The 26,599-nt window shown below is 44.8% G+C and overlaps 1 protein-coding gene across 2 annotated transcripts in view; it reads right to left on the reverse strand.

The window, feature by feature from the left end:
* The window catches only part of lratb.1 (lecithin retinol acyltransferase b, tandem duplicate 1), a 270,816-nt gene that overhangs the window by 229,732 nt on the left and 14,485 nt on the right, over window positions 1–26,599 (reverse strand). For both annotated transcript variants that reach the window (XR_011940145.1, XM_072496002.1), the window contains exons 2-5: window positions 13,381–13,481; window positions 11,755–11,824; window positions 5,212–5,342; window positions 397–485 (exon numbers count right to left, since the gene is read on the reverse strand). Coding sequence is in view for 1 of the 2 variants with exons in the window: in XM_072496002.1 (XP_072352103.1) it covers window positions 397–485; window positions 5,212–5,342; window positions 11,755–11,824; window positions 13,381–13,481 (391 nt within the window). In the remaining variant the exon portion in view is untranslated. The remainder of the gene's footprint in view (window positions 1–396; window positions 486–5,211; window positions 5,343–11,754; window positions 11,825–13,380; window positions 13,482–26,599) is intronic.

Here is a 26,599-nt window from a genome sequence, read left to right on the forward strand (position 1 = left end):
CAACCTAATCTGCACATCTTTGGACTGTGGGAAGAAACTGGAGAACCCAGAGGAAACCCTCAGACACGGAGAACGTGCAAACTCCACACAGACAGTCACCCAAGGCCAGAATTAAACACGGGTCCCTGGCGCACTGTGCCACCAAGCCGCACATCTCTCCCTATGGTACGAAATCCACTTCTGTCAGTGTACTGTTAATCATTGAGGTATATTTCTAAAATGTTGATACAAAGACTTCTCTGAATTCAGATGAACAGCTTCAACTTGCACTGACATTGTGTTAGCTCATGCTGAACTGCAAGTATAAATTTTAACTTGTTATGCAGTTTGGTAAAAAAAGGGATAAAGTACATACATCATTTAATCCTGGGTTTCATATCGACAATAAATACATACCCTATATATGCATTCATACTTTGAACACTTGCAGGGAAAGGATTTCCGCTATCCATGTCTGTGATGCCCGCTTCTTTCAGCAAGTCTTTCTAATGAAAAGATAAAAAGGTGCTTACAATCCATCATTGATAGCTGCAAAAAGAGTGCTCTTTCGTCCCCAATTAGAAACTGAATTACATTTATGCACCATGATTCAATTATCCCCCACCCCTATCCCCACTTCACCTAAAGGCTGCACTTGGTATTGATTCCCTGATTGGTAGTAACAAGTGGTAGAGAGGCAAATTATTTGAGGAAAAATCCTTTCACTAGAGGGTGGTGGGAGTCTGGAATGGACTGCCTGGGAGGGTAGTAGAGATGGGGAACCTCACAACCTTTAAAATGTACATGGATGAGAACTTGAAATGTCATAACATTCAAGGCTATGGACCAAGTGCTGGAAAGTGGGATTAGTGTAAACTTAGTGTAGTTTTGTCATTGCAGACTCGAAAGGGCATCTTCTGTACTGTATAAAATGCCAAGATTTTCTAGCTATGGTATTAGGAGGCAGCAGATTTCACTACACTCATTAATACTGCTGCAATATGTGACAGCCAACTCTGCATTTTCAAATTCATTTTCTGATCAATTTAAATTAACTCGAACAAAGAAAGCCTGAGGAGAGAAGGTAGCTCTACATTAGAACAGTGACCATACATTAAAAGTACTTCACTAACAAAGACATAATTACTTTAGGACATCCCAAAGTTGTGAAAAGTATTCCATAAACATATTTTCTTCTTTAATTGTAATGGAAACAATTTCAATATAAAATCACATCCGAAATATATAATAAAACTTCTAGGAGATATTTAAAATTTTGTGTAACTTGTCATTCTCATGGAGGCCTATTATTTCAAGTCTCTATTGAATTTTGGAAACTCTGGATCCTTTATCCAGGTCACGTGGGCAGATTTTTCCAAAGAAAATGGCAGTGTCAGGTTCTGACTGAAAACCCATGTGTTTCCCCCCATCAACACAGCCAGGTTTTCACTCTAGATCTGACACTGTCAAAAAAAAGCAGGGGAGCATATTTTACGCCGTCATTCCATCAGCGACTAATAGCCAGCACGCTCAGCACAATAGAGATCGACCCGCAACCCTAGACGACAGAGGGGCAACCTTCCCCCCACCGCTCAATGTTCAAATCAGCCCCCTCCCCCCGCAATTACTGGCAACGGGTATCATTCCCCAACCCCCATCATTGTTGACATCGGGGCATGATCCCCTACCCTCCGTCGTCAATGGTATCGGTGCTCCCCCACCCCCGCCACAATGAGAACCCCCAATATGGTGTTCCCTGGAGGCTGTTCCATGGAACATTCAAAGCTAAGTATAGCCCTTGGGTGATGAGGGCCATGACCTTCACCATCTAAGAGCTATATTCACCTTTGAGTCCATGGCGTGGGCATCACGGCTGGTTTCCAAAATCGACGACCCTGGCAGCAATGATGTAAACTGAGATATTGCTGCTGCAAATCCCGTTGTGGCCCTCTCCCTCTCACGAGAGTTAGTGGCCATAATGGGATTTGTGCCCAAGGTGAAGGGCCCAGAAATTAATGTATTTAATCTTTTAAATCTGTACATTACTCTTGTGCACTTGTGGTTTCCAAGTCATAACATAAACTTGTAGCTCTTTGTCAGTTTACAAATATTTTTCTGGCTTTTGACAGTTAAAGGGATATATCCTATGGTAGTTAAGCTGAAATTTATCTAGGAATTTCTCCTTACAAGTTTATGTTTTCAGGAAAGGGGAGCAGATTTCCCCCATTGACAGTTCCCTTGCTAGGCTACGGTGTTTTAGAATTCAGTCCAAATGATCAGTGTGTGGTTTCCTTAGCAAAATGAGAATGCAGTTTTTATAGTCTAACCAGTGTTTGAGAATGGAGGGAATTGTCTCCATGTTTACAGATCAAACTAAACTAGGAAGTGAAACTGTCAAGAACTGCAAAAAGCCATTTTATGGCTTAAGCAAATGGCAGCAGAAATTTAATGTAACAACTGTAAAATAGTACACTGGATGCAACAGCAACAGTTCAGAGTGTAAATTAAACCTAAAAAGTACAGCAAAGGGGGTTTAGATGAACAAATGGATTTTACTTCAGCAGTCTCATTAGCAACCTAAATTTTGGGTGGGATTCTCTGGACGGAAGTTCCTGCGGTCAATGAACCTTTACATGGTTTGTGTCCTGCCAATGGCGGTCTTGCAGCGGGCGGGGCGGAAGAATCCAGCCTTTTATAACTATAAAAATGTGCAACAATACCCAAAAGAACAAAGAAAAGTACAGCGCAGGAGCAGGTCCTTCGGCCCTCCAACCCTGTGCCGATCACGATGCCCTAACTTTCTGCCCTTACTCGGTCAGTATCCGTCTTATTTCCTCCCTATTCATGTATCCATCCAGGTGCCTCTTAAATGTTGCTAAAGAACCAAAGGTTAATATTTTTAAAACAAATATAGAGTACCCAATTCTTTTCCAATTAAGGGGCAATTTAGCGTGGTCAATCCACCTACCCTGCACATCTTTGGGTTGTGGGGGTGATGAAACCTATGCAGGCACGAGGAGAATGTGCAAACTCCACACGGACAGTGCCCCAGGGCCTCAGCGCCGTAAGAACAAAAGGTTAATAATCCATCCACCTAAATTAAATCTTTAAATACAAAACCTAATGCAACTTTATTATGCTGTGACAGATTATAACTCATCTCAATTTACAATGCAGAAATTAATTCTAAATGGAGATCAATTCTAAATGAAGATCAAGTAACAATCACATCAGGAAAAGAGAGGCAGCAGACCCTTCAATACTCTGGAAACACTATTTGGCAAGATCCCTGCGAGATCCTGACAGATAGGACACAGGATGGCCAATCTTTCTATTTGCTTCGTGAAATAAAGGATAAACTTAATTGTTTGGTTCATTGTCAGAATTTAATGGGTTGTGGTCAGCAAGTATCCATCTGAACATTCTATCTAAGATCTCATCTGCACAGTTAGGACTTTACTGTCACTTGATACTCCTGAACTACCATCTCTGATCCAAGTGAATTGACAGGAACAATGGGCTCAACTAATCCGTAGAAAAATAAACTTCAAAAGAACGGAGAAAGTACCTGATCAACTCTGAATATGTAACATTTACAGTGATGAGCTGTCAATCTTTCAAATGAAACACGAACTGGGCATGTCCATCTGCTGGAAATAAGTCTGTGGAGTTACTGCTGTTATGTGTTTCCTTCTTAGCCATCGGCACATACCTCATTTAATGATGCAGCTAATAATGCTGTTGAAAACTGAAAGACATTGCTCCTGGGATAGAAGTACTAAGTGCTCAATTTAGTGGAATGCTTTCATCTGCTGTTTATTAAGAGTGACTAAACCCACATTTTTTCAGTTCACTGTTGTATGAAGAAGGCCACCTTATTATGCTTTAAACTCCTGAAAATAAGGTTAAAATTATAGTACACTATTTTTGCTACAAAGAGGAAGAACACACTTAAAAGGACACCATTTCTCTGTGTTGCTGGAAGCATGACATCTGTGTAATACTGCTTGCTGTCTGTACACAATAATTGATTGGAATTTTAAAAAGGAAAAGCTGAAAATGCTGGAAATGTTTGTGATGGTGAAATATATTTATCCTGCGAGCTAAATAATGGAAGGAAATTTTAAAAAGTTCATAATACTGAAGATATGAAGAAATGTTTTCATCAAAAAGGTTAAATAGAAAAGGAAATTCTACTTTTATTTCAAACAATACTATTTAGTAAGGCTTCAATCTTTACATTATTTTAATACTAGGAATATAATAATAATGGCCATTAAAGTGTCTGGCTGCAAAATTCAGATGCACGGTGCCTATAGTTTTGGTGCTATAGTTGCCCATTATAAAGACTACAACCCCCGGATGCTATTTTTGTGCTGGTATTACCATGGGCTCTGCGCTCTAAGTTTGCAGAGTAGGCAGTTTGTGATGTCCGACAGTGGAGAGATTTGAAGCAGTCACTGCCCTTTAAAACCATACACCTCCAATGAACGTCCTCTTTTAAACACAAACAGCTGAACTTGTGTGCAACAGCAGGATCGAAAGAACCCCTACTGGCACTATTTAAAGGATCATCAACTGATTTCAGATTAGTTGCTGACTGACTGGCTCTGAGTTTGTATTCATGCTGTGAGTACTGCTATTTAGAGTTGGTGAAGTCAACAATGGTGTTGCACAGGAGGAAGGTGTTGGTTTTGATTTTACGGGTTCTGGTCAGACCACTTGCCCCAGTCGTGGATGCTATAGCGGCCACCCTCCTTGCCTTACAGCATGGCAGTGAGATTGAACAACGGCAGCACAGGAAAGGCCAAGCTACTTTCAGTGGGAAGAGGAGAAAGGTGGCGGCGGATGCCGGGATTTTCCAGCCCTGCTGCTGATGGAGGGATGTGGCAGGTCAGCAAAATGTCAGATTTTCGGCAGGCCCAGATAACTTTGGCTGTGGGCATAGTCAGGAAACCCCACCTATGTGCACTGACTTCATTTCACAAATACCTACAGGTCTGTTAGCCTTATATCAATGCTAGAATCTATTCTTAATTTTGGTCACATACTCTTTACAGATAACCAAACAAATACTGATTATAATAAAGCTGGTTATTGAACAATTAGTGTCATGGTACATCATCGTTATTAAATTTATAATTGTGAACACTGGAGATAATTGTACAGGAGGAACCATTTGATATATTTTCTTGTTGATGTACTATTAAAGAAAACACACTTTCGACATACCATCAACATTAGATCATCTCCTGTCACAACTCCAATCTTCATGTCCAAATCTGCTTTCTTAATTACCCCCTGTAGAGCAGCAGCACAGGCGTGAGGGTTGACACCTCCAGCATTGCATACTACACGGATACCTGAAGTAAACAAAAATGAGGTTTTAATTTGTGGACTTGGTTTTGAAATTTCTATTTCAAATGTTCAAAAATAACATAAAGCTTTTATTGATTGTCGTTTTGATTTATTTCCCCTCTTTCCTCTTCTAAAACGTGTTGCCTTTTTTTCTTTCAGAATTGCCTGCCACCCCCCCAACTCTTTGACTTTTTGGGACTTTTGCAGTTGGGAAACTAGATGGTGAGAGTCGGTCAAGTATCTTACTGTGGAGCCATCATGGTTGAGACCGATTTGGTCTTGTTCGATATCCTTGCGTGTGCACTTCCAAGCCACTGTCAGGGAATGAAGATAAGTAGAACTTCCTGCATTTCTTTGAATAGTGCTATGGGATATTTTACACCTAATTCATCAGGCAGCATGTTCATGCAACCAGCCTGCACGGCTGCACTCCAATCGCTGGTGGCGGGATTCTATGTTCCCGCCACTTGTCAATGGGATTTCCCATTGTAACCGCCCAGCGCCTCCGGGAATCCCACGGGCCGGGGTGCACTGCCGGCAGGAAAAGTGAATTGCAACGTTCGGAGAATTTCGGCCAGTGTTTTGAGTTTTGCAAGCACAGGCTGATTGGGTTTGGTCTGTATTTTGTCCATTGAGAACAGTAGCTGGGACATACTGTTTTTTTTCCTGTATTTAGAGTATCCAATTTTATTTTTCCAATTAAGGGGCAATTTAGCATGGCAATCCACCTACCCTGCACATCTTTGGGTTGTGGGGGTGAAACCCATGCAAACACGGGGAGAATGTGCAAACTCCACACGGACAGTGACCCAGAATCGAACCTGGACCTCGGCGCCGTGAGGCAGCAGTGCTAACCACTGTGCCACCACGCTGCCCCTTGGGACATGCTGTTTAATACAATCTGCCCATCTTTGGGTTGTGCAGCCTATATATCCAGCATCACACTGGCACTGAAATTCATATATCGCATTGCTCATTAGTGTAATAGGCAGAACGTCTTTTTGGATTGATGGCAGCATCGTGTTGGTGGCAATTACCACTTCTGTTGCTACTGCAGCGTGAGGCAGTTAGCTTTACCTATTGCTCACATTTTTAAGGTACCATGGGCTGGATTCTCCAATCCCCAACGCCAAAATCGCGTTCGGCGATGGGGTGGAGAATCCCTGATGACGTCCAAATTGGGGACGGCTCCGCTTTCTCGATGCTCTGCCCCCTGAAAAGCGACGTACTCTAGGAGTATGCTGCAAGCCTTATCCATGGCCTCAGGTCATTGCACCGTCCCCAACCGGCCAAGCTCCCGACAGCGTGGGACACGCGAGGTCTCCCCCTCGGGAACGCAGCGTGACGGCTGCGGACTCAGTCCAACACCGCCACAGTCGGGGGAGGGCCAATCCGCGGGCGGTGAGGGGGGGGCTTCAATCGGGGCTGGGGGCACTGCAGGGGGCAGTCCGGGGCACGTGAGCGGCCGAAGGGTGGCACTATTTATGCGGTCCGGGTCCGCGGGCTGCGTCCGCCATGAAGCACGGCACGGCCGCTGCAGGCCGCCGCCATGTGCATGTGCGGCCGCAGACCCCTCAATTCTGCAGACCATATCGGCAGCTCTACGCTGCCTGGCTGCTATCACCCCCCCCCCCCCCCCCCCCCCCCGCCGAACAGGGAATTGGTGGCCATTTTGCGCCAGTTTTCCTGGCATAAAACACCACCGTGTTCACGCCGGTATGGGGACCTAGGGCGTCATTCTCCGACCCCCCGCCGGGTCGGAGAATGGCCGTTGGCCGCCGTGAATCCCGCCCCTGCCCCTGCCGAAGTCTCCGATACCGGAGATTGGGCGGGGGGCGGGAATCGGGCCGCGCCGGTTGGCGGGACCCCCCGCTCAATTCTCCGGCCCGGTTGGGCCGAAGTCCCGCCCAGAAATTGCCTGTCCCGCCGGCGTAAATCAAACCTGGTATTTACCGGTGGGACCAGGCGGCGTGGGCAGGCTCCAGGGTCCTGGGGGGGGGGGGGGGGGGGGGGGGGGGCGCGGGGCGATCTGACCCCGGGGGGTGGCCCACGGTGGCCTGGCCCGCGATCGGGGCCCACCGATCCGCGGGCGGGCCTGTGCCGTGGGGGCACTCTTTCCCTTCCGCCTCCGCCACGGCCTCCACCATGGCGGAGGCGGAAGAGACTCTCCCCACTGCGCAAGCGCGGGAAACTGTCGGCGGCCGCTGACGCTCCCGCGCATGCGCCGCATTTCCGCGCCAGCTGGCGGGGCACCAAACGCCATTTCCGCCTGCTGGTGGGGCGGAAATCCCTCCGGCGTCGGCCTAGCCCCTCAATGTTGGGGCTCGGTCCCCAAAGATGCGGAGCATTCCGCACCTTTGGGCCGCGCGATGCCCGTCTGATTGGCGCCCTTTTTGGCGCCAGTCGGCGGACATCGCGCCGTTGGGGGAGAATTTCGCCCCTAGTCTCCCAAATGGAGAATCCCGCCCCATGTCTTTCAAAGGTAATGAGGTAGACTTTTCAGGGCCGACAACTACAGCCTTAGGCCTGTTCATCAGTTTGCGCAAAATGATCTGACCAGGGTAACCAGTATCCCACAAGAATATGTTACGCCTGTTTTAGCTAAACAAAAGAATTGAAAGCCATTCGCTGGTTCATTCCTCAGGGCAATGCCTTGACCAATCAGTGTCAAGCTACCTGGTTTAAATCTTCAAACAATGCTTGGTAGTTAACTGTCAGTCACCATTAACTGGTGCATTTTCAATGGCCTCATCTCTACCAGATTCCATTGTCAACTAATCAGCACCCTCTTCTCAACAATATAAAATTGTAATCTTTCCTAACATTGGTATTCTTGCAATTGTCCTGATGAGTGCAAGACAAAATGCTTCGACAAAACATTTTTTCAACAATATTCAAATATCATGATTTTATTAGAGTGAAATTCAGTTCAAATTTGGTGCATTCTGAGTGATGTTATTTGTTAATGCAAGATTGGTCCTGTTTTTCACTGTATTTGTTTGAATTTGTTTCTGGAGGAACATAATCGTATTCATTAAAGTGCAAGAGGGCCCAAGGCATCACTGTGAAGCGGAAACATTAGGAGCTGGAGCGCACAAGAGGCTTCAGTAATTTCTCAAAGAGTTCCATGAAAAGAAAAAGTTAGATACGTAGGACAAATGGTTTTAAGTGTCCCAAATGAAAGATTGGTTGAAAATCTGTCTCCTATCTATGGACCTTCTTTGAACAGATCAGGACAGTCAATAAATATTTTTCTTTTAAAGATTTTAAGAATGGAATACCAAGTCATAAGAACATGGGCATGTGGACGGCAGTGTGGCACAGTGGTTAGTACTGTTGCCTCACAGCTCCAGGGACCCGGGTTCAATTCTGGCCTTGGATGACTGTCTGTGTGGAGTTTGCACTTCTCCCCATGACCGTGTGGGTTTCCTCCGGGTGCTCCGGTTTCCTCCCACAATCCAAAGATGTGCAGGTTAGATGGATTGTCCATACTAGATTGACTCTCGGTGTCCAAAAGGTTAGGTGGGGTTACTGGGTTACAGGGATAGGGTGGAGGTGTGGGCTTAAGTAGGGTGCTCTTTCCAAGGGCTGGTGCAGACTCGATGGGCTGCATAGCCTGCTTCTGTATTGTGGGGATTCTATGAACATCATAAGAACTAGGAGCAGCAGTAAACCATCTGGCCCCTCGAGTCTGCTCCGCAATTCAATAAGATCATGCTGATCTTTTTGTGGACTCAGCTCCACTTACCCGTCCACTCACCATAATTCCTTTACTGTTCAAAAATCTATCCATCTTTGCCTTAAAAACATTCAACGAGGTAGCCTCAACTGCTTCACAGGGCAAGGAATACCACAGATTCATAACCCTTTGGGTGAAGAGGTTCCTTCTCAACTCAGTCCTAAAATTGCTCCCCTTTATTTTGAGGCTATGCCCCACTAGTGGAAACAACCTCCCTACTTCTATCTTATTTAGTCGCTTCATAATTTTATATGTTTCTATAAGGTTTCCCCTCATTCTTCTAAATCCAATGAGTATACTCCCAGTCTACTCAGTCTCACATAAGCCAATCCTTTCAACTCTGGAATCAGCCTAATGAATCTCCTCTGCACCCCCTCCAGTGCCAGTACCATCCTTTCTCAAGTAAGGAGACCAAAACTGTACACGGTACTCCAGAAGTGGCCTCACCAGCACCCTATGCAGCTGCAACATAACCTTCCTGTTTTTAAACTTCATCCCCCTAGCAATGAAGGACAAAATTCAATTTTCCCTCTTAATTACCTGCTGCACCTGCAAACCAACTTTTTGCAATCCATGCACAAGGACACCCAGGTCCCTCTGCACAGCAGCATGCTGCAATTTTTTACTATATAAATAATAGTCCAGTTCACTGTTATTCCTATCAAAATAGATGACCTCACATTTACCAACATTGTATTCCATCTGCCAAACCCTTGCCCACCCACTTAAACGATCTACATCCCTCTGCAGACTTTCAGTGTCCTCTGCACACTTTGCTCCACCACTCATCTTAGTATCATCTGCAAAATTTGACACATTACACTTGGACCCCCAACTCCAAATCATCTATGTAAATTGTAAACAATTGCAGTCCCAACACTGATCTGAGGCACATCAATAGCCACTGATAACCAACCAGAAAAACACCCATTTATCCCCACTCTTTGCCTCCTGGCAGTTAACCAATCCTCAATCCAAGCTAATATATTACCCATAATTCCGTGCACCTTCATCTTATGCAGCAGCCTTTTGTGCCGCACTTGTCGAATGCCTTCTGGAAATCCAGATACACCAAATCCACCAGTTCCACAGTGTCCACCGCGCTTGTAATGTCCGTTTATGGGCAGCACGGTCGCACAGTAGTTAGCACTGTTGCTTCATAGCGCCAGGGGGCCAGGTTTGTTTCCAGGCTTGGGTCACTGTCTGTGCGGAGTCTACACTTTCTCCCCGTGTCTGCGTGGGTTTCCTCTGGGTGCTCCGGTTTCCTCCCACAAGTCACGAAAGACATACTGTTAAGTGAATTGGACATTCTGAATTCCCCCCCTGTGTACCCAAACAGGCACCAGAGTGTGGCAACTAGGGATTTTCACAGTAACTTCATTGCAGTGTTAATGTAAACCTACTTATGACAATAAAAATTGTTATTATAAAGAATTCCAGTAAAATAGTGAAACATGACCTGCCTTTCATGAACCCATTACCACAAGCGCATTTACTATTTCTCCCGCCATCTCTTTTAGTACCCTGGGATGCATTCCATCAAGGCCCGGAGACTTGTCTACCTTTAGCCCTATTAGCTTGCCCAACACCATCTCCTTAGTGATAATGATTGTTTCTAGGTCCTCACCTGCCAAAGCCTCCTTGTCATCAATTATTGGCAAGTTATTTGTGTCTTCCACTGAAGACCGACACAAAATACCTGTTCAATGCCTCGGCCATTTCCTCATTTTCCATTATTACATCCCCCTTCTCATCCTCTAAAGGACCATGTTTACCTTAGCCACTCGTTTTGTTTTATTTATTTGTAGAAACGTTTGCTATCATTTTTATATTCTGAGCTAGTTTACTCTCAATCTATCTTACTTTTCTTTATAGCTTTTTTCATGGCTTTCTGTTGACCTTTAAAGATTTCCCAATCCTCTAGTTTCCTGCTAATCTTTGCCATTTTGTATGCATTTTCTTTCAATTTAATACTCTCCTTTATTTCCTTAGATATCCATGGCCGATTTTCCCTTTTCCTACAATCTTCCTTTTCACTGGTATATACTTTTGCCGAGCACTGAAAAATCACTTTGAAAGACCTCCTCAATTGTCCAACCATAAAGTATTTGCTCCCAGTCTACCTTAGCTAACTCCTCCCTCATCCCATTGTAGTCTCCTTTGTTTAAGGACAAGGCACTGCATTTGGATTTTACCTTCTCACCCTCCATCTGTATTTTAAATTCAACACTTCAATAGAACTCTTCACACTTTTAGATAACAATTAAACAGTCCAAATTCAGGCAAAGTATGGCTCTGATATTGAATGTAAGTTCTCTCTATTCTGTTCCAAAACTATGCCTTTGCTTAATCCTCAAAGGTGCATGCCATATTGCTCCAGTGTGAACTGTTTTCTTCTCTCATACCAGTTAGCATAATGGCCTTTCTGAATAGCAGTATAAATTTAGTGCAAACCTATTCGAAATTCAAGGGGGTGTAAATGAGAATTGAAGGGAGCAAATTTGTATATTTTGTAATTTTCTGAGAAAATAATAGTGAACTGCTGGTAGAATACAGGGGATATATTTAATGTTGTACTTTTTCTTTTAGTTAGTCTACTACTATAATGAATTTACAGAAAATAAACTGCAGTTTGATAAAAGGAGTAAGTAAATAAACCATGAATATAATTTAATTACCTCTTTTATGAATATCCTTAATAAATGGGGCCATTGCAACCTCCACAAAATCAGGCACATATCCATGGTTCTGGTAAAAAAAGATAGATTTTACTATTTCAGTACACATGGGAATAAATAATAATAATAAGGAAACTTTGTTTAATAATCACAATGTAAAGTCATATTAAAATGAATATTAAGCACAGGACCTTGACCCAGTAGACTGGGGCATAATATATAAAAGTGGAGAAATATTCTGATTAAAGGTCACCAAAGTAAAATGCTAACTGTTTCTCACTCCATAGAGTATTTTCAACATTTTCTGTTTTTACTGGAGAAATGCAGATTCAGCTTCTCATCAGCGGACAATTCCCATTTTAGCCATGTCACTGCAGAGTTGCCCAGTGAAGTTTAGTTGGCCACCCCACCGAGCCCCTCTATGGGAGAATGGGGATGACAGGAGAATTGATGTTGAGGTGCACTTCTGGAAAAATAAATCTGTAAAATTATGGGAATATTGGCCAAGGGAAAATGTATGATCAAATAAAACCAGCACATAACTTGGATCTTGAATTAAATATCTGATAAAATCCATTTGTTAATTTGATCTTCAAAATGTGAAGAGACCAGGGCCTGTAGCTGAGGAACCCATAGACACAGATTTTACAGGCCAAGTCATCAGAGAGCATCAATCTCTGATTGAGAGAGCAGCACGGTAGCACAGTGGTTAGCTCTGCCGCCTCACAGCACCAGGGACCCAGGTTCAATTCCGTGACTGTCTGTGTGGAGTTTGCAAATTCTCCCCGTGTGTTTCCTCTGGATGTTCCGTTTACCTCTCACAGTCCAAAGATATGCAAGTTAGGTGGTTGGCCATGATACATTGTCCTTTAGCGTCCAAAGATGTGCAGCTTTGGTGGATTGGCATATGATCAATATGCAAGTTTACCGGTATAGGGTGGATGGGCCTAGGTAGTGTGCTCTTTCGGAGGGACGGTGCAGACTCAATGGGCCAAATGGCCCCCTTCGGCACTGTAGGGATTCTATGGGAATCTCATATAGAGCCAGTTACTGTGTATCCAGTTAAAATGGCAGGGGAAGTGGGCAAGTCTACTATCTGCATCTGCAAGACATTTCAGAGAGCTTCCCTGAACCGGCAGAACGAGCTGGAGAGAGTGACAGCTCCTGAAGATTCATGCAGCAGCAAGGCACCATGTGCACGTACCAGGGATAGAGAAGCCGATAATGTAGCTTCACTAGGGGCTTTGTACGGGACGCTTCCACTGTTCAGTCTGCAATTTTACTGCCCTGTAACGCCGCTGAACATTTGCCCTGCATCAGTGGGTTGGAAGGGATTTATCATTACTCACAGCTGGGAACATCACTTCAAGGAGGAAAAACCTAACAATAGCATTTTCCCATCACTGCACCTAAAGCAGCAGCCCTCCTGAAAAACAAACTTCTTTGACATCACCTATGAAGATTGCCCTAGAATGAATGAACCTGATCCCTAATGCAGCACAGCTAGGGATGATACACTAATAATGTCCTCACGTGCTCTTCAATCCCTTGAAACGGAACCTTTGGACACACTGTGTACTATGACCTGGCTACATTCCAATGGTTGAATAATAAAAACATTCTCACAGAAGATTTCGCTTTAGCAGCTGCGAGCAGTGACATGGTGATTTCAGACAGGTAGTCAAACACCAGAAAATCCAGGTTTCCCCCATACACCAGCTGTGGAACTAAAAAAGGTGAAAATTATTTTTTCATACAGATGTACAAATGCACTGAAATATTTAATGTTACAGCACTGATTATGTACATACCCTCACGACATTCATGTGGTGATTCATTTAAAGAGATTGGAGATTTTGTTCTAACATTTTTACAATGTAATTCGGACTGCACTGCACATGAACATACAGTGCCAAAGAAACCTGGAGTGCGGTTTCAATGAGAGTCGGGTGCATTTATAATTCCTTGTTTCTCTGCTATATCTAATGTTTTCTGTGTTAGTACTCCCTTCCGCACTGATAGCCGTCTCATTTACAACAATGCTGAATTGATGGCTCATTCTCTTTCACCAACGTAAGTGAAAATCCTTGGATGAGAAATTAACTGAGTGATGAGGTATAGTGGTTAAGAGATGAGTTTGTTGCACATTCTCCCTATGTTTGCGTGGGTTTCGTCCCCACAACCCAAAAGATGTGCAGGGTACGTGGATTGGCCATGCTAAATTGCCCCTTAATTGAAAAAAAATGAATTGGGTACTCTAAATTTAAAAAAAAAGAGATGAGTTTGAACCATCCCAAATTTACTGCGAGTGGAAAAAGGCACAAAGATGTCAACAGTTCAACATTTTAGCCCAGGGCCCTTAGAATTATTACATCAAATATGGCTTTGGCCGTACCACTTATGGCAAATACAAAATGCTGAATTTTACCAAGGACACAATTAGTGGTGGCCCTTCAGAACTCATAAAAAATTAGAATCGTTAAATATGCTTCTCTCCTCTACAAACGCTGCCTGCGGGCCAGATTTTTCCTGTCAAAATAATGGTGAGCTTAATGGTGCTCAGTTGTGTAAATTGCCCAGCAAGTTGTACTAATTAAGAGATACTCTGTAAATTGTCACAGATTACTAGACGATTTGTACCACTCTGAGACACATTTTGCCCTCAAACTCCCCTTTGAGTTTCATGAAGTTGCTACGTTTCCGTGTTAATTCACCGCAGGTTAGGGCTGCTACCTAACAGTCTAAGTATCTTGTTAGATATGACTATCATCCTCTCCAGGGCAGAAAGGAAACAATTTAAACTGTGGTGGTCCATTCCTAGAGTAGTAAATTGCTAGGGATTTTAAATGTGTTAATTTTTTTACATTTCCTTTCAGTGCTTTTTTTCCTCTGTCTTAATCTGATCTTTCTTTTTATTTTCATCTGTACCTGATTTGATTTTAATACACCCTCTTTCTCTGTCATTCTCTGTTTTTTCTCAATTTGAAGTCTCATTGGTTAAGGAGACAGATTATCATAGAATTTACAGTGCAGAAGGAGGCCATTCGGCCCATCGAGTCTGCACCGGCTCTTGGAAAGAGCATCCTACCCAAGGTCAACACGTCCACCCTATCCCCATAACCCAGTAACCCCACCCAACACTAAGGGCAATTTTGGACACTAAGGGCAATTTATCATAGCCAATCCACCTAACCTGCACATCTTTGGACTGTGGGAGGAAACCGGAGCACCCGGAGGAAACCCACGCACTCACAGGGAGGATGTGCAGACTCCGCACAGACAGTGACCCAAGCCGGAATCGAACCTGGGACCCTGGAGCTGTGAAGCAATTGTGCTATCCACAATGCTACCGTGCTGCCCTTTCAAGAAAATAGATAGGAGCATCATGAGCTTCGTGTGGGCAGGGAAGGCCCCGGGGGTAAGGAGGGGGTTCCTGCAACGTAGCAGGGACAGAGGGGGACTGGCGTTGCTGAATTTGGGCGACTATTACTGGGCCGCCAATGTGGCAATGATCCGTAAGTGGATGATAGAGGGAGAGGGGGCAGCATGGAAGAGGTTGGAGATGGCGTCCTGTAAAGGAACGAGCTTAAAAACGCTGGTGACAGCGCCGCTGCCGCTCTCCCCGAAAAGGTTTACCACAAATCCAGTGGTGGCAGCAACATTAAGTATCTGGGGGCAATGGAGGCGACAGAAGGGTGTGTTGGGAGCCTCGGTGTGGTCCCCGATCAGGAACAACCATAGGTTTGCCCCAGGAAGGATGGACGGAGGGTTCCAGAGCTGGCACCGGGCAGGAATTAGGAGAGTGGGAGACTTGTTCATAGACGGGACGTTCGCGAGCTTGGGAGAGCTAGAGGAAAAGTATGAGCTGCCTCCGGGGAATGGCTTTAGGTATATGCAGGTGAGACATGCAGATATGCAGGTGAGATATGCAGACAACAGGTGAGGGAATTCCCACTGCTCCCGTCACACGGGATTCAGGATAGAGTGCTTTCGGGGGTGTGGGTCGGGGAGGGCAATGTGTCCAAAATATATCGGGAGATGAGCTGGTAGAGGAGCTGAAAGGAAAATGGGAAGAAGAGCTCGGGGAGGAGATTGAGGAGGGTACGTGGGCTGATGCCCTAAGTAGGGTAAATGGCTCTTCCTCGTGTGCCAGGCTTAGCCTGATCCAATTTAAGGTGCTACATAGAGCACACATAACGGGAGCGAGGCTGAGCAGGTTCTTTGGAGTGGAGGACAGGTGCGGGGGAAGCCCAGTGAACCACACACATATGTTTTAGTCGTGTCCGGCACTGGAGGGGTATTGGAGGGGAGTGGCGGGAGTGATCTCGAAGGTGGTGAAGGTCCGGGTCAAGCCAGGCTGGGGGTTAGCTATATTTGGGGTAGCGGATGAGCCGGGAGTGCAGGAGGCGAAAGAGGCCGATATTGTGGCCTTTGCGTCCCTAGTAGCCCGGCGAAGGATTTTACTCATGTGGAAGGAAGCGAACCCCCACGGTTGGAGGCCTGGATAAACGATATGGCAGGGTTCATAAAACTGGAGAGGATTAAGTTTGCACCGAGACGATCGGCTCAGGGGTTCTCCAGGCGGTGGCAACCGTTCCTCGACTATCTAGCGGAACGTTAGGGGGAAAAAAGATCGTCAGCAGCAGCAGCCCAGAGGGGGGTGGGAGGGAAGGGGGGGTAAATTGTTTTTGTTCTAGATGGGGTGAAGGGGTGGGGGGGGAGCACTATTTCGTGTTATTTTGATAGTTCACTATTTTATTTAAACAATGTTATCTATCAGTTATCACGTTACCGTTTTTGTTGATTTGTAAGGGGGAAAAATTGTGTTTGAAAACTTTAATAAAATATATTTTTTTAAAAAGGAGACAGATTGTTGGTAGTTACTCATTTCATTTATTTATTTTTAAAACAAATTTAGAGTACCCAGTTCTTTTTTTTCTCCAATTAAGAGGCAATTTAGCGTGGCCAATTCACCTACCCTGCACATCATGTTGGGTTGTGGGGGTGATACCCACTCAGGCGGGGAGAATGTGCAAACTCCACAGAGACAGTGACCCAGGGTTGGGATCGAACCTGGGTCCACGGGGATCGAACCCGGGTCCACGGCACCGAGAGGCAGCAGTGCTAACCATTGTGCCATCGTGCTGCCCCTCGTACAGACACTATTAATGTCCCAGGTGCCCATTTGTCCTCAGCACATCATTATCAGTCTGCACTTCCAGCAACTCACAGGACAAAATATTTGAGGTATTGAGGAAGGAAATAAAATCTAACTATTCAGGGCAACCATGAGATGTTCCCCACCAGCAAAATCTGGGCCTATGTTTCCTTCTTGGGGGCCATATGCAATGTTCTTTGCTTTCAGTCAATGATGTGACATTTGGCTTTTAAAAGCAGACTTCAGTAAATCCTAAAACAAGATTAACCACTATACTGGAACAATTGCAAAACAATCGAGATGTTCAATTATTTTAAAACATCCTGAAGTATTCATTTCAATTAATGCGTGTAGAATTACTTTTTTAAAAATGGTAGTCATACATCATGTAGTTAATTCTTCTCAATGAAATTTAAGGACTGAAAGTTTGTGATAAGCAGCATTTAGTAACCACAATGGAAGTAAAATACATATAATAACCATTGTCCCAAGAATCCTGAAGCATTTAAAAATCAAAATCATGTGTAAGAGAATAAAGATTGCTCTTCCAACACATTGCCATATTATATTTATGTTTTAGGAAGTGTGTAATAGCAGAACATTTTAAAATGAAAACAAATGCATTCATAAAATAGCATTTGAATTATAAATTTACAGCATGTTATGTGGAGGAAACAAAGAAAAGGAGCTGAAGCAGAGATTGCAGAAAACCATGGCAAAATTGGACAGTGCGTTCTGGAGCAGCTTGGCCGCAGCCCCCAGAGTGAGCTATCACACAGCTGCACACCAACCAGCCACCCAAACTGATGACTAGACAGACACTGTCAGCTGTGCTCACTTGACCATTCATCTCACAACTCCGCCGCCTGCAGCAAAAGGACAACTCGGGATCCAAAACTTATCGGAGCCATGACATTAACATCGTGAGTTACAGTCCAGGAAAGACAGCAGGGTCAGAAGAATGGAGGGAATCAGCAGTGGGAGAAACCCCTTTCGGATCCTCGACTTAAGTCGCTGGTCCGTCGCATATGCGCGGCACAATGACCTGGAAGTGCGGAGGCACGGGCATGCACGATGGAAGTGTGCGGCGTTTAAACTTCCAGCCCACTGTTTTTAACCGCTTGACTTCATGCGCTGTGCTGGACCTGCTGTATTAAAAATCCCGGGTCAGCGCTATCTTGGTCCACTTTCCCCCATGATAGATATGTTTTTACACCTTTCTATTTGCATTTTTTTCCCTCTATCCTGTATCATTGAGCAGAGGCAGGAGCCATTTGTTTATTAGGTTTTCTGTTATTAATGTTTATAGATGTGTTTATAATGCAAATAAAATGAAAGGAAGTTATATTTTTATTTCTTTTAAACTTTGGTTTCTCATGACATTGTTAATTCCATTAAAAAGGTTCTTTACTGTATAAAGTGAGTTTGGAATCACAGAAAGTGAAAGAAAGATTTTTTTTAAACATTAGTTTGTCATGAGGATGTTATTCCATTTTGGGAACTATAATGGATAGAATGCGGTGATCATTCACTAATGAGTAGGATTGTCCACCGAAGATACTGTGTGTCACGTGTTCTGTGGGTCCTTGAGTGGCTGATGAGTCCGATCCTAGAGCGGCATCTTCAATAGTCACTTGCAGGAGTTTCCAAAAGGTGGGATCAGTCCTTGAACGCTAGGTCACAGGCATTCCTTTCTCAGGCTTCTTTTCCGGGCCTTCTCTTGCCATTGGGTGTTCTCAAAGAATTGTGTCCCTTCAGTCAGAAGGTTCCTCCAAGTAGGTTTCTTCTGAGTAAGGATCCCCCAGGCATAGATGTCTATGTTCCATTTCTTGAGGTAAACCTTCAAGGTGTATTTGAAGAGCTTCCCTTGTCCTCCTCATGTTCATAGTCCTTCCTTGAGCTGGGTGAAGATGATTTGTTTTGGCAGTCTGTACTCTCATCCTAAGCTATGGGCAGCCCAGCTGAGTTTGTTTCACATGATCATGGCCTCGATACTGGTGCTATTGACTCCTTCAAAGACACTAACGTTAGCATGCTTATCCTTCCAGAGTCAGCGCTAAAGTACATTTGGATTTTGCAATGTATTTGAAGCTGTATTATTTAATTTAACAATCTCCCTGATGCAATTTGCATCTTTACAAGCCTCAGTGATTACTTCAAATGGTTTAACAAAGTTGACCTGTGCAAGCCACCTGTAAGCTAATGTGAACTATCTCTCTGACAGGGATTGCAGAATCCAATGTCTGCAGTCATGCTTCATCTCCGCTGAGTCATCACACTAATAGCTTGGCTTCTTAAAATCCTTGAACTTCTTTTGAGACTTCGACGTAATGATCTTGAGAGAAGAGTCAGGCTACATCTCTGCCTGGTGAGAAAGCAAATCAATTACCCACCTCTAAGAGTGTATAGGCAAAGGATATCCCAAAATATGTCAGAGGAGATGTGTGCCAATGTGCGCTTCAGCAGCTGCTGCTTTCGAACTTTGAGCTTGTAAAATTAACAATTGATATGTCTGAACCCTCTCTCCATCCTCTTCTCACTCCCTCTGTCTGTCCTGTTCTGCCCTCTCTCCCATTCTCCCCTCTCTCTCATTCTCCCCTTTTCTCTACAAATAGACAAAACCGTAGTGTTTATGTGGAAAAATACATTTTATTGACCTTTATGTTTAAGTGAGAAAATATATTTTATTGCATGAAATTTGTAAAGTTGAGATTATTACACAAAATGTCATTGTTCAGCTCATAATGTTAAACATTAAGTTAAATGTTAACTGGTTTCAATAGGGATAAGGCAGAGGCGTGGGCCTGAGTAAAATGTTCTTTTGCAGCGTCGGTGCAGACCTGATGGGCCGAATGGCTTTCTTCTGCATTGCAGTGATTCTATGATTCGAGAAACACAAATCAAAGAAATATCCACTGTTACAAGGATGGTGACAGCAAAAAGCCCTGGGACGCTTTTAAAATCTTATGACCACAATCTAAATTAAAACATATGAACATTTTTAAGCATGCCACACATAAAGTTATATAATAATATATTACAGATTTAAATAGTTTCACAGATTTAAAACAAATAATGAAATCTATGTTCACTTATAATCACCTTTAATCATTTTAATCAAAATTAAAAATTACGTTAAAAGGGGCCGACATGTGGCGCCGTGGTTAGCACTGGGACTGCAACGCTGAGGACCCGGGTTCGAATCCCGGCCCTGGGTCACTGTCCGTGTGGAGTTTGCACATTCTCCCCATGTCTGCGTGGGTTTCACACCCACAACCCAAAGATGTGCAGGGTAGGTGGATTGGCCACACTAAATTGCCCCTTAATTGAAAAAATAAATAATTGGGTACTCTAAATTTTGTAATTTTTAAAATTAATTTAAAAGAACCAAATAACAACAGCAATGCCTGTATAAAAGGGCAAAAACACGGTTTTAAAAAAAACTTCTAGGGCAGCACGGTGGCGCAGTGGTTAGCACTGTTGTCTCACGGCACCAAGGTCCCAGGTTCGATCCCAGCTCTGGGTCACTGTCCGTGTGGAGTTTGCACATTCCCCCCGTGTTTGTGTGGGTTTCTCCCCCACAACCCAAAAGACGTGCAGAGTAGGTGGATTGGCCATGCTAAATTGCCCCTTAATTAGAAAAAATGAATTGGGTACTCTAAATTTATATTATACAAACTGCTACTTCACAGCGCCAGGGACCCGGGTTCGATTCCCAGCTTGGGTCACTGTCTGTGCGGAGCCTGCACGTCCTCCCTGTGTCTGCGTGGGTTTTCTCCGGCTGCTCCGGTTTCCTCCCACAAATCCCAAAAGACGTGCTTGTTAGGTGAATTGGACATTCTGAATTCTCCCTCAGTGTACCCAAACAGGCGCCGGAGTGTGGCGACTAGGGGCTTTTCACAGTAACTTTATTGCAGTGTTAATTAATGTAAGCCTACTTGTGACATTAATAAAGATTCTTATTATAAATTAATAGTTCAAATGCCTGCCCTCAATGAGTGTTCCCAACCTGGCCCCTTCATAAGGGGGCAGGGCTACACTCCTCCTGAGCCATGCTGGAGCCTGCGCAGACTGCCGCGCTGGAGGCCCAAGGATGCATCTGGAAGAGGAAGGTTCACCGCAATTTCTGAGGGCAGGTAAGTGGGCATTTTTCTATCTTAGAATTGGCAGCCTGTGGATTTCCACTGCTTGTCAGGCGTTACGGGCCAGTATGTCTCTTGAATCATAGAAATATCCCACAAAGAGCTTCAACCTTTCCTATTAAGCAGGAGGTTTACTGTAAAGCTGATTGTTTCAGCTAGCTCCCAATTCTGAAATCTCTTCGGCTCCAACTTGTAGTATTCAGCTGTCCAATTGTTTGGTGTTTGATTATGTATGTCTGTTAACTCTTCTCTGTTCTGTGTGCTGTCTGTCAAGCCTAGGTGTGATTACCTAGAAAGAGATACTAAAAGCAAGCTGTAAGCTTGTGACTTTGGACATTTAAAAATATAGCTCCTGTTGAGACATAAAAACTGGTGTGTCATCTCTGCAAATATCTGAGACACAAAACACAGCTGGTGGCTAGGTTAATGGAGAAAGTTTACATTTACTGGCTCCAGTGCCACTCCTTTCTTCACCGGGAGGTCCAAACATGCCATGGGATCAATGAATTTCCAGGTTCAAGACCTACTTGGTCTCGGTGTATATGGATGGTCTGTAGGTGACAGTGACCCGCAAGAATGCAATACTCATCTGCTGCCTCAGAGGTGAAGGCCAGTGTTTGATCAGCTCACAGAAGATACATTTGGTATTAAATGCTCTTGAAAAATACTTCAAGCTAAAGAAAAATGATTATTGAATTGTATATGTTTCACCAGAGATGCCAGGGAGCCTTCACAGTCAAGTACTCTCAAAAATGTACCCAGATTGTGGTGGTACCCATTGATTCCCAACATCATGACCAGCTGGTGGGAAAAAGTGTAACTCCTGCTTACGGTGGAATCACTTCGCAAATGTTTGCAGGTCAGAGAAGACTTCATCAGTTTGGCAGGTGAAGGAGTTTCCTTTTGAGATTGAGGTACAGCATATGTATAATCATCCTGGACAGTAACGGACCAGGTCATTTAAGACTGCTCAGTCGAGATTACACTGTTGCTCCTCCTTGACATTTACACAAAAGTGTCTATACTGAGTGACAAACACTACCAGTGTTATCTTTTGCAGTTTTCTCACGAGGCAGATTCATATGCTACAAAGTTAAAGGCGCAATGCAAATGGACAATTGCGTGGCTCTTTCCAAGGGTCGGTGCAGACTTGATGAGCCGAATGGCCTCCTTCTGCACTGTAAATTCTATGATTCTATGATGAAACAGCTTTTGACCTGTTTTAAAACAAAGATAACGGGCGGGATTCTTCATCTCGCCACGAAAGGGGACGTGTAAAGGCCTGAAAATGGAGGGGGCCCTCAGCAGCCCCATAGCAGGGTGTCCTCACTCAGGTGCGGGTTGTGGGGTCATGCCCATGTGTGTGAGGGAGTGACATTGTCTGTGGAGTGTGTGAGGGACCCTGAAGTTCACTTAGAGATTGGAGCAGCCTTTCATAGAATCATAGAATTTACAGTGCAGAAGGAGGCCATTCGGCCCATCGAGTCTGCACTGGCCCTTGGAAAGAGCACGCTACTTAAGCCAACTTCTCCACCCTATCTCCGTAACCCAGTAACCCCACCTAACCTTTTTGGACACTAAGGGCAATTTAGCATGGCCAATCCATGCTAAACTGCACATGTTTGGACTGTGGAAGGAAACCGGAGCACCCGGAGGAAATTCACACACACACTGGGAGAACGTACAAACTCCACACAGACAGTGACCCAAGCCGGGAATCGAACCTGGGACCTTGGAGCTGTGAAGCAACTATGCTAACTACTTTGCTACCATGCTGCCCACTAAAATGGTCTGGCCAGCGAGTTCAGCTCCCAGTGATGGGAAAAATTCAAAGTGTGGGCTAGCCCAGGGCGAAACTCCCCAGGGCCTGAAAAATTGACTAAGTGTGGTTAGATAGCGGTCAGGGAGCCACCGACAGAGCTGGGGATAAGGTCTCAGCCAAACCTGCCCGAAATGTCACTTAGAAACATTTCTGTGAATTGCACCCAGCATTAGCTATAGCGAAGCGACTTGTGACATTGAAGATGACATGATCGCAATGATTTCACATGCATTAGCGAATCTGGTTATGTGAAAGGAGTTGATGGCAGAATCGAGTGGTTACCCCGCCTACAACACCATTAATCCGACAAGACTTTATAACCAAACTCTGCAATTTTGGACTTGACCCCTCCCTGTGCAGCTGGATTCTTGACTTCCTCACCAACAGACCACAATCTGTCAGGATAGGTAACAGCACCTCTTTCACAGTAGTCCTCAACACCGAGGCCCCGCAAGGATGTGTGCTCAGTCCTCTACTGTACTCCCTATACACACATGACTCTGGCAAGATTTAACTCTAACTCAATCTATAAGTTTGCGGATGAAACAATGATGAATCAGACTACAGAAGGGAGATGGTGAAGGGAGATCGGTTGCATGGTGTACCGAAAACAACCTCTCTCTAAATGTCGGAAAGACCAAGGAACTGATCATCGGCTTCAGGAAGCGTAGCCCCCCCCGCCCCCCGTCTGCATCAATGGCTCCGAAGTGGAGATGGTCGATAGCTTTAAGTTCCTGGGGGTCACCATCACCAACAGTCTGTCCTGGTCCACCCACGTTGATGCAACAGTCAAGAAAGCCCAACAGAGTCTCTACACCCTACGGAAGCTAAAGAAATTCAGCATGTCTGCATCAACTCTCACAAACTTCTACAGATGTGCCATAGAGAGCATCTTATCCGGCTGCATTACAGCTTGGTATGGCAATTGCTCGGCCCAAGATCGCAAGAAACTGCAGAGTAGGGTGAACTCAGCCCAACGCATCACACAAGCTTGCCACCCGCGCATTGATTCTGTATGCACCTCCTGCTACCTCAGGAAGGCAGACAGTATTGTCAGAGACCCCTCCCACTCAGGCTTTGCCTTCTTCCAGATCCTTTCATCAGGCAGAAGATGCAGAAGTCTGAAGACCCGCACATCCAGACATAGGAACAGCTTCTTCCCCACAGCTCCTCAACGACTCTCCCTTGGACTGATCTGTTCCCTGTAAGAACACTATTCATGACATCTGATGCTGCTCTTGTTCATGTATTTGTTTTGTTTGGCCCCTTGTTCCACACTGTAACCAATCACTGTTTGTCGATGTACCGTTTGTCAATGTACTCTTGTCAATTATTCTTTGTTTGTCTACAATGTACGTACTGTATACATTCCCTTGGCCGCAGAAAAATACTTTTCACTGTACTTCGGTACGTGTGACAATAAATCAAATCAAAATTAAATCAAATCAAAGTGTTACAGCAAAGTGAAATACATCTCACCCGTGAAGTACATGAAGATGTTAAGATGAAAAGCAATTCTGTGATGCAATCTGATGACCAGCAATGGATCGTTGTATAGCAGGGCACTTTAGAGTACTGGTGTCGATCTGTAGGAACCATAGGTTTATGCCAGCTCGGATGGATTCATATAAGATCCGGGAGAGAGAGGGCATGGAGAGGTTTAGAGATTTCTTCGTGGAGGGCAGGTTTGTTCGGCTGGAGGAGTTGGTGGTGAAGTTCCAACTCCCAGGAAGGAATGTTTTTAGGTATTTGCAGGTATGGAACTTTGTGCATAAGGAACTCTCTTTGTTTCCTTGGTTGCTGGCGCCTTCACTTATGGATAAGGTGCTGACTCTTAACGAGATTGGGGAGGGGAGGATATCAGCTGTATATGGGCAGATGATGGTGATGGAGAAGGCTTCGCTTGAGAAGGCTGTGCTGGAGGAAGTAAAGGGGAAATGGGAGGAAGAGTTGGCTTTGGTTTGTGGTGGGGGGGGGGGTGAAGCGAGGTTCTGCATAGGGTCATTTTTACCTCCTCGCTTACAAGACTGAATGTGATTCAGTTTAAAGTGGTACATGGGGTGCACTTGACCAAGTTCTGGGTAAATACAGATGGGGGGGCTGGGTTGTGGGATAGATTTATGAAAATTGTAAAACTTTGTTTGACCATTTTGTATGTGACAACTGAAAATTTTCTGAATAAAAATATTTTTTTTAAAAAAAGAAGAAACTGCATGTTTGTGCACTCAGAAAAATCTGTTAAACTGTGCCCCGCACTCCACAATGAACTCCATAGCTAACAAGAACCTGGCAACTACTCTAAACGGATAGTTTTTAAGGGAAGTACAAGTAGCCCCTAGAAATCAACATATTTTGCTTGTTGTTCATGATCTACAAAGCAAATGATAGGAAGTTGCTGCAACAAATTCCATAACCACCACTTCGGTCATTGACATTCTAAACAAATTGTTTACAAAATGGGGTTTGCTGGAAAGTATCACTACAGACAAAAGACCGCAGTTTGCTTCCAGTCAGTTCAAGAAGTTCCAAGCAAGCTACGGAATTCACCAACAGACACTGTAATCTAACCCGCAATTGAATGGTGGAATCAAATGATTCAACCAAGTGTCTAGGATGTCGGACAGGAAACTGTTTCCAAACTCCAATCATATCCTACTCCGCGCATGTAGGATGGAATTCCTATAGGATCAAAAAATTTCCATGTATCATTTTGGGCAGGATTTGGCAGGGTGTTTCTTGCCGGCTTTTTGTGTGAGATCCATGCCACTATTCAACCACACTTAGTCACTTGTTTGGGCCTTGAAGAGTTCCTCCCCCATCTAGCCCACGTTTTCCATCACTGGGGAGTTGAACTCGCCGGTGAGACTGGCTCCCCAGAGACCGGGCCGCCATTTTGAAAGGGTGCACCAATCTCAAAGTGAAGTTGAAGGTCTCCCACACAGCCCCATCCACGGGCAATGCAACCTCTCGCACACATGGGCATTATTGAGCGGTGAGGTAGCACAGTGATTAGCACTGTTGCTTCACAGCGACAGGGACCTGGATTCAATTCCCAGCTCAGGTCACTGTTTATTGGTGAAGGCTCTCCTGGCGTCTACGTGGGTTTCTTCCGCTGCTCCGGTTTCCTCCCACAAGTCCCGAAAGACATGCTTGTTAGGTGAATTGGACATTCTGAATTCTCCCTCTGTGTACCTGAACAGGCGCCGGAGTGTGGCGAGTAGGGGATTTTCACAGTAACTTCACTGCAGTATTAATATAATCCTCCTTGTGACACTAATAAAGATTACATTATTATTACCCCCCCCCCCCCAAGTGAGGACACCATGCTATGGGGTCGCTGAGGGGCCCCCCTTTCCAGGCCTTCCCATCCATCTTTTGGGCCACCCCCTTTCATGACTGCCAGCCTTATATCCCCCAAACCTTTATGAAGCCCTTTCATACCCGCCCTTCACCCCCTCCCTTAGGCCCCGACCTTTGGCAGTGCCACCCCAGAACCTGGGCACTCTGGCAGTGCCACCCAGGAATCTTGGCAGTGCCTGGGTCAGTGCCAAGGTACCAGTTTGGCAGTGCCAAGGTACCAAGCTGATAGTCCCTAGGTGCCTGGGTGCCAGAGGGAGAGCTAGGGGCCTACCCTGCCCTGTCCCCAACCATCCCTGGGGTCTCCAATGGCCTGGGAGACCCCCAGGTGCCGTTATGCCTGGTCCACGTTTCTGTGGACTCGTA

This window comes from Scyliorhinus torazame, chromosome 3 (genome assembly GCF_047496885.1).
Source record: "Scyliorhinus torazame isolate Kashiwa2021f chromosome 3, sScyTor2.1, whole genome shotgun sequence".
Classification (NCBI taxonomy): Eukaryota; Metazoa; Chordata; class Chondrichthyes; order Carcharhiniformes; family Scyliorhinidae; genus Scyliorhinus; species Scyliorhinus torazame.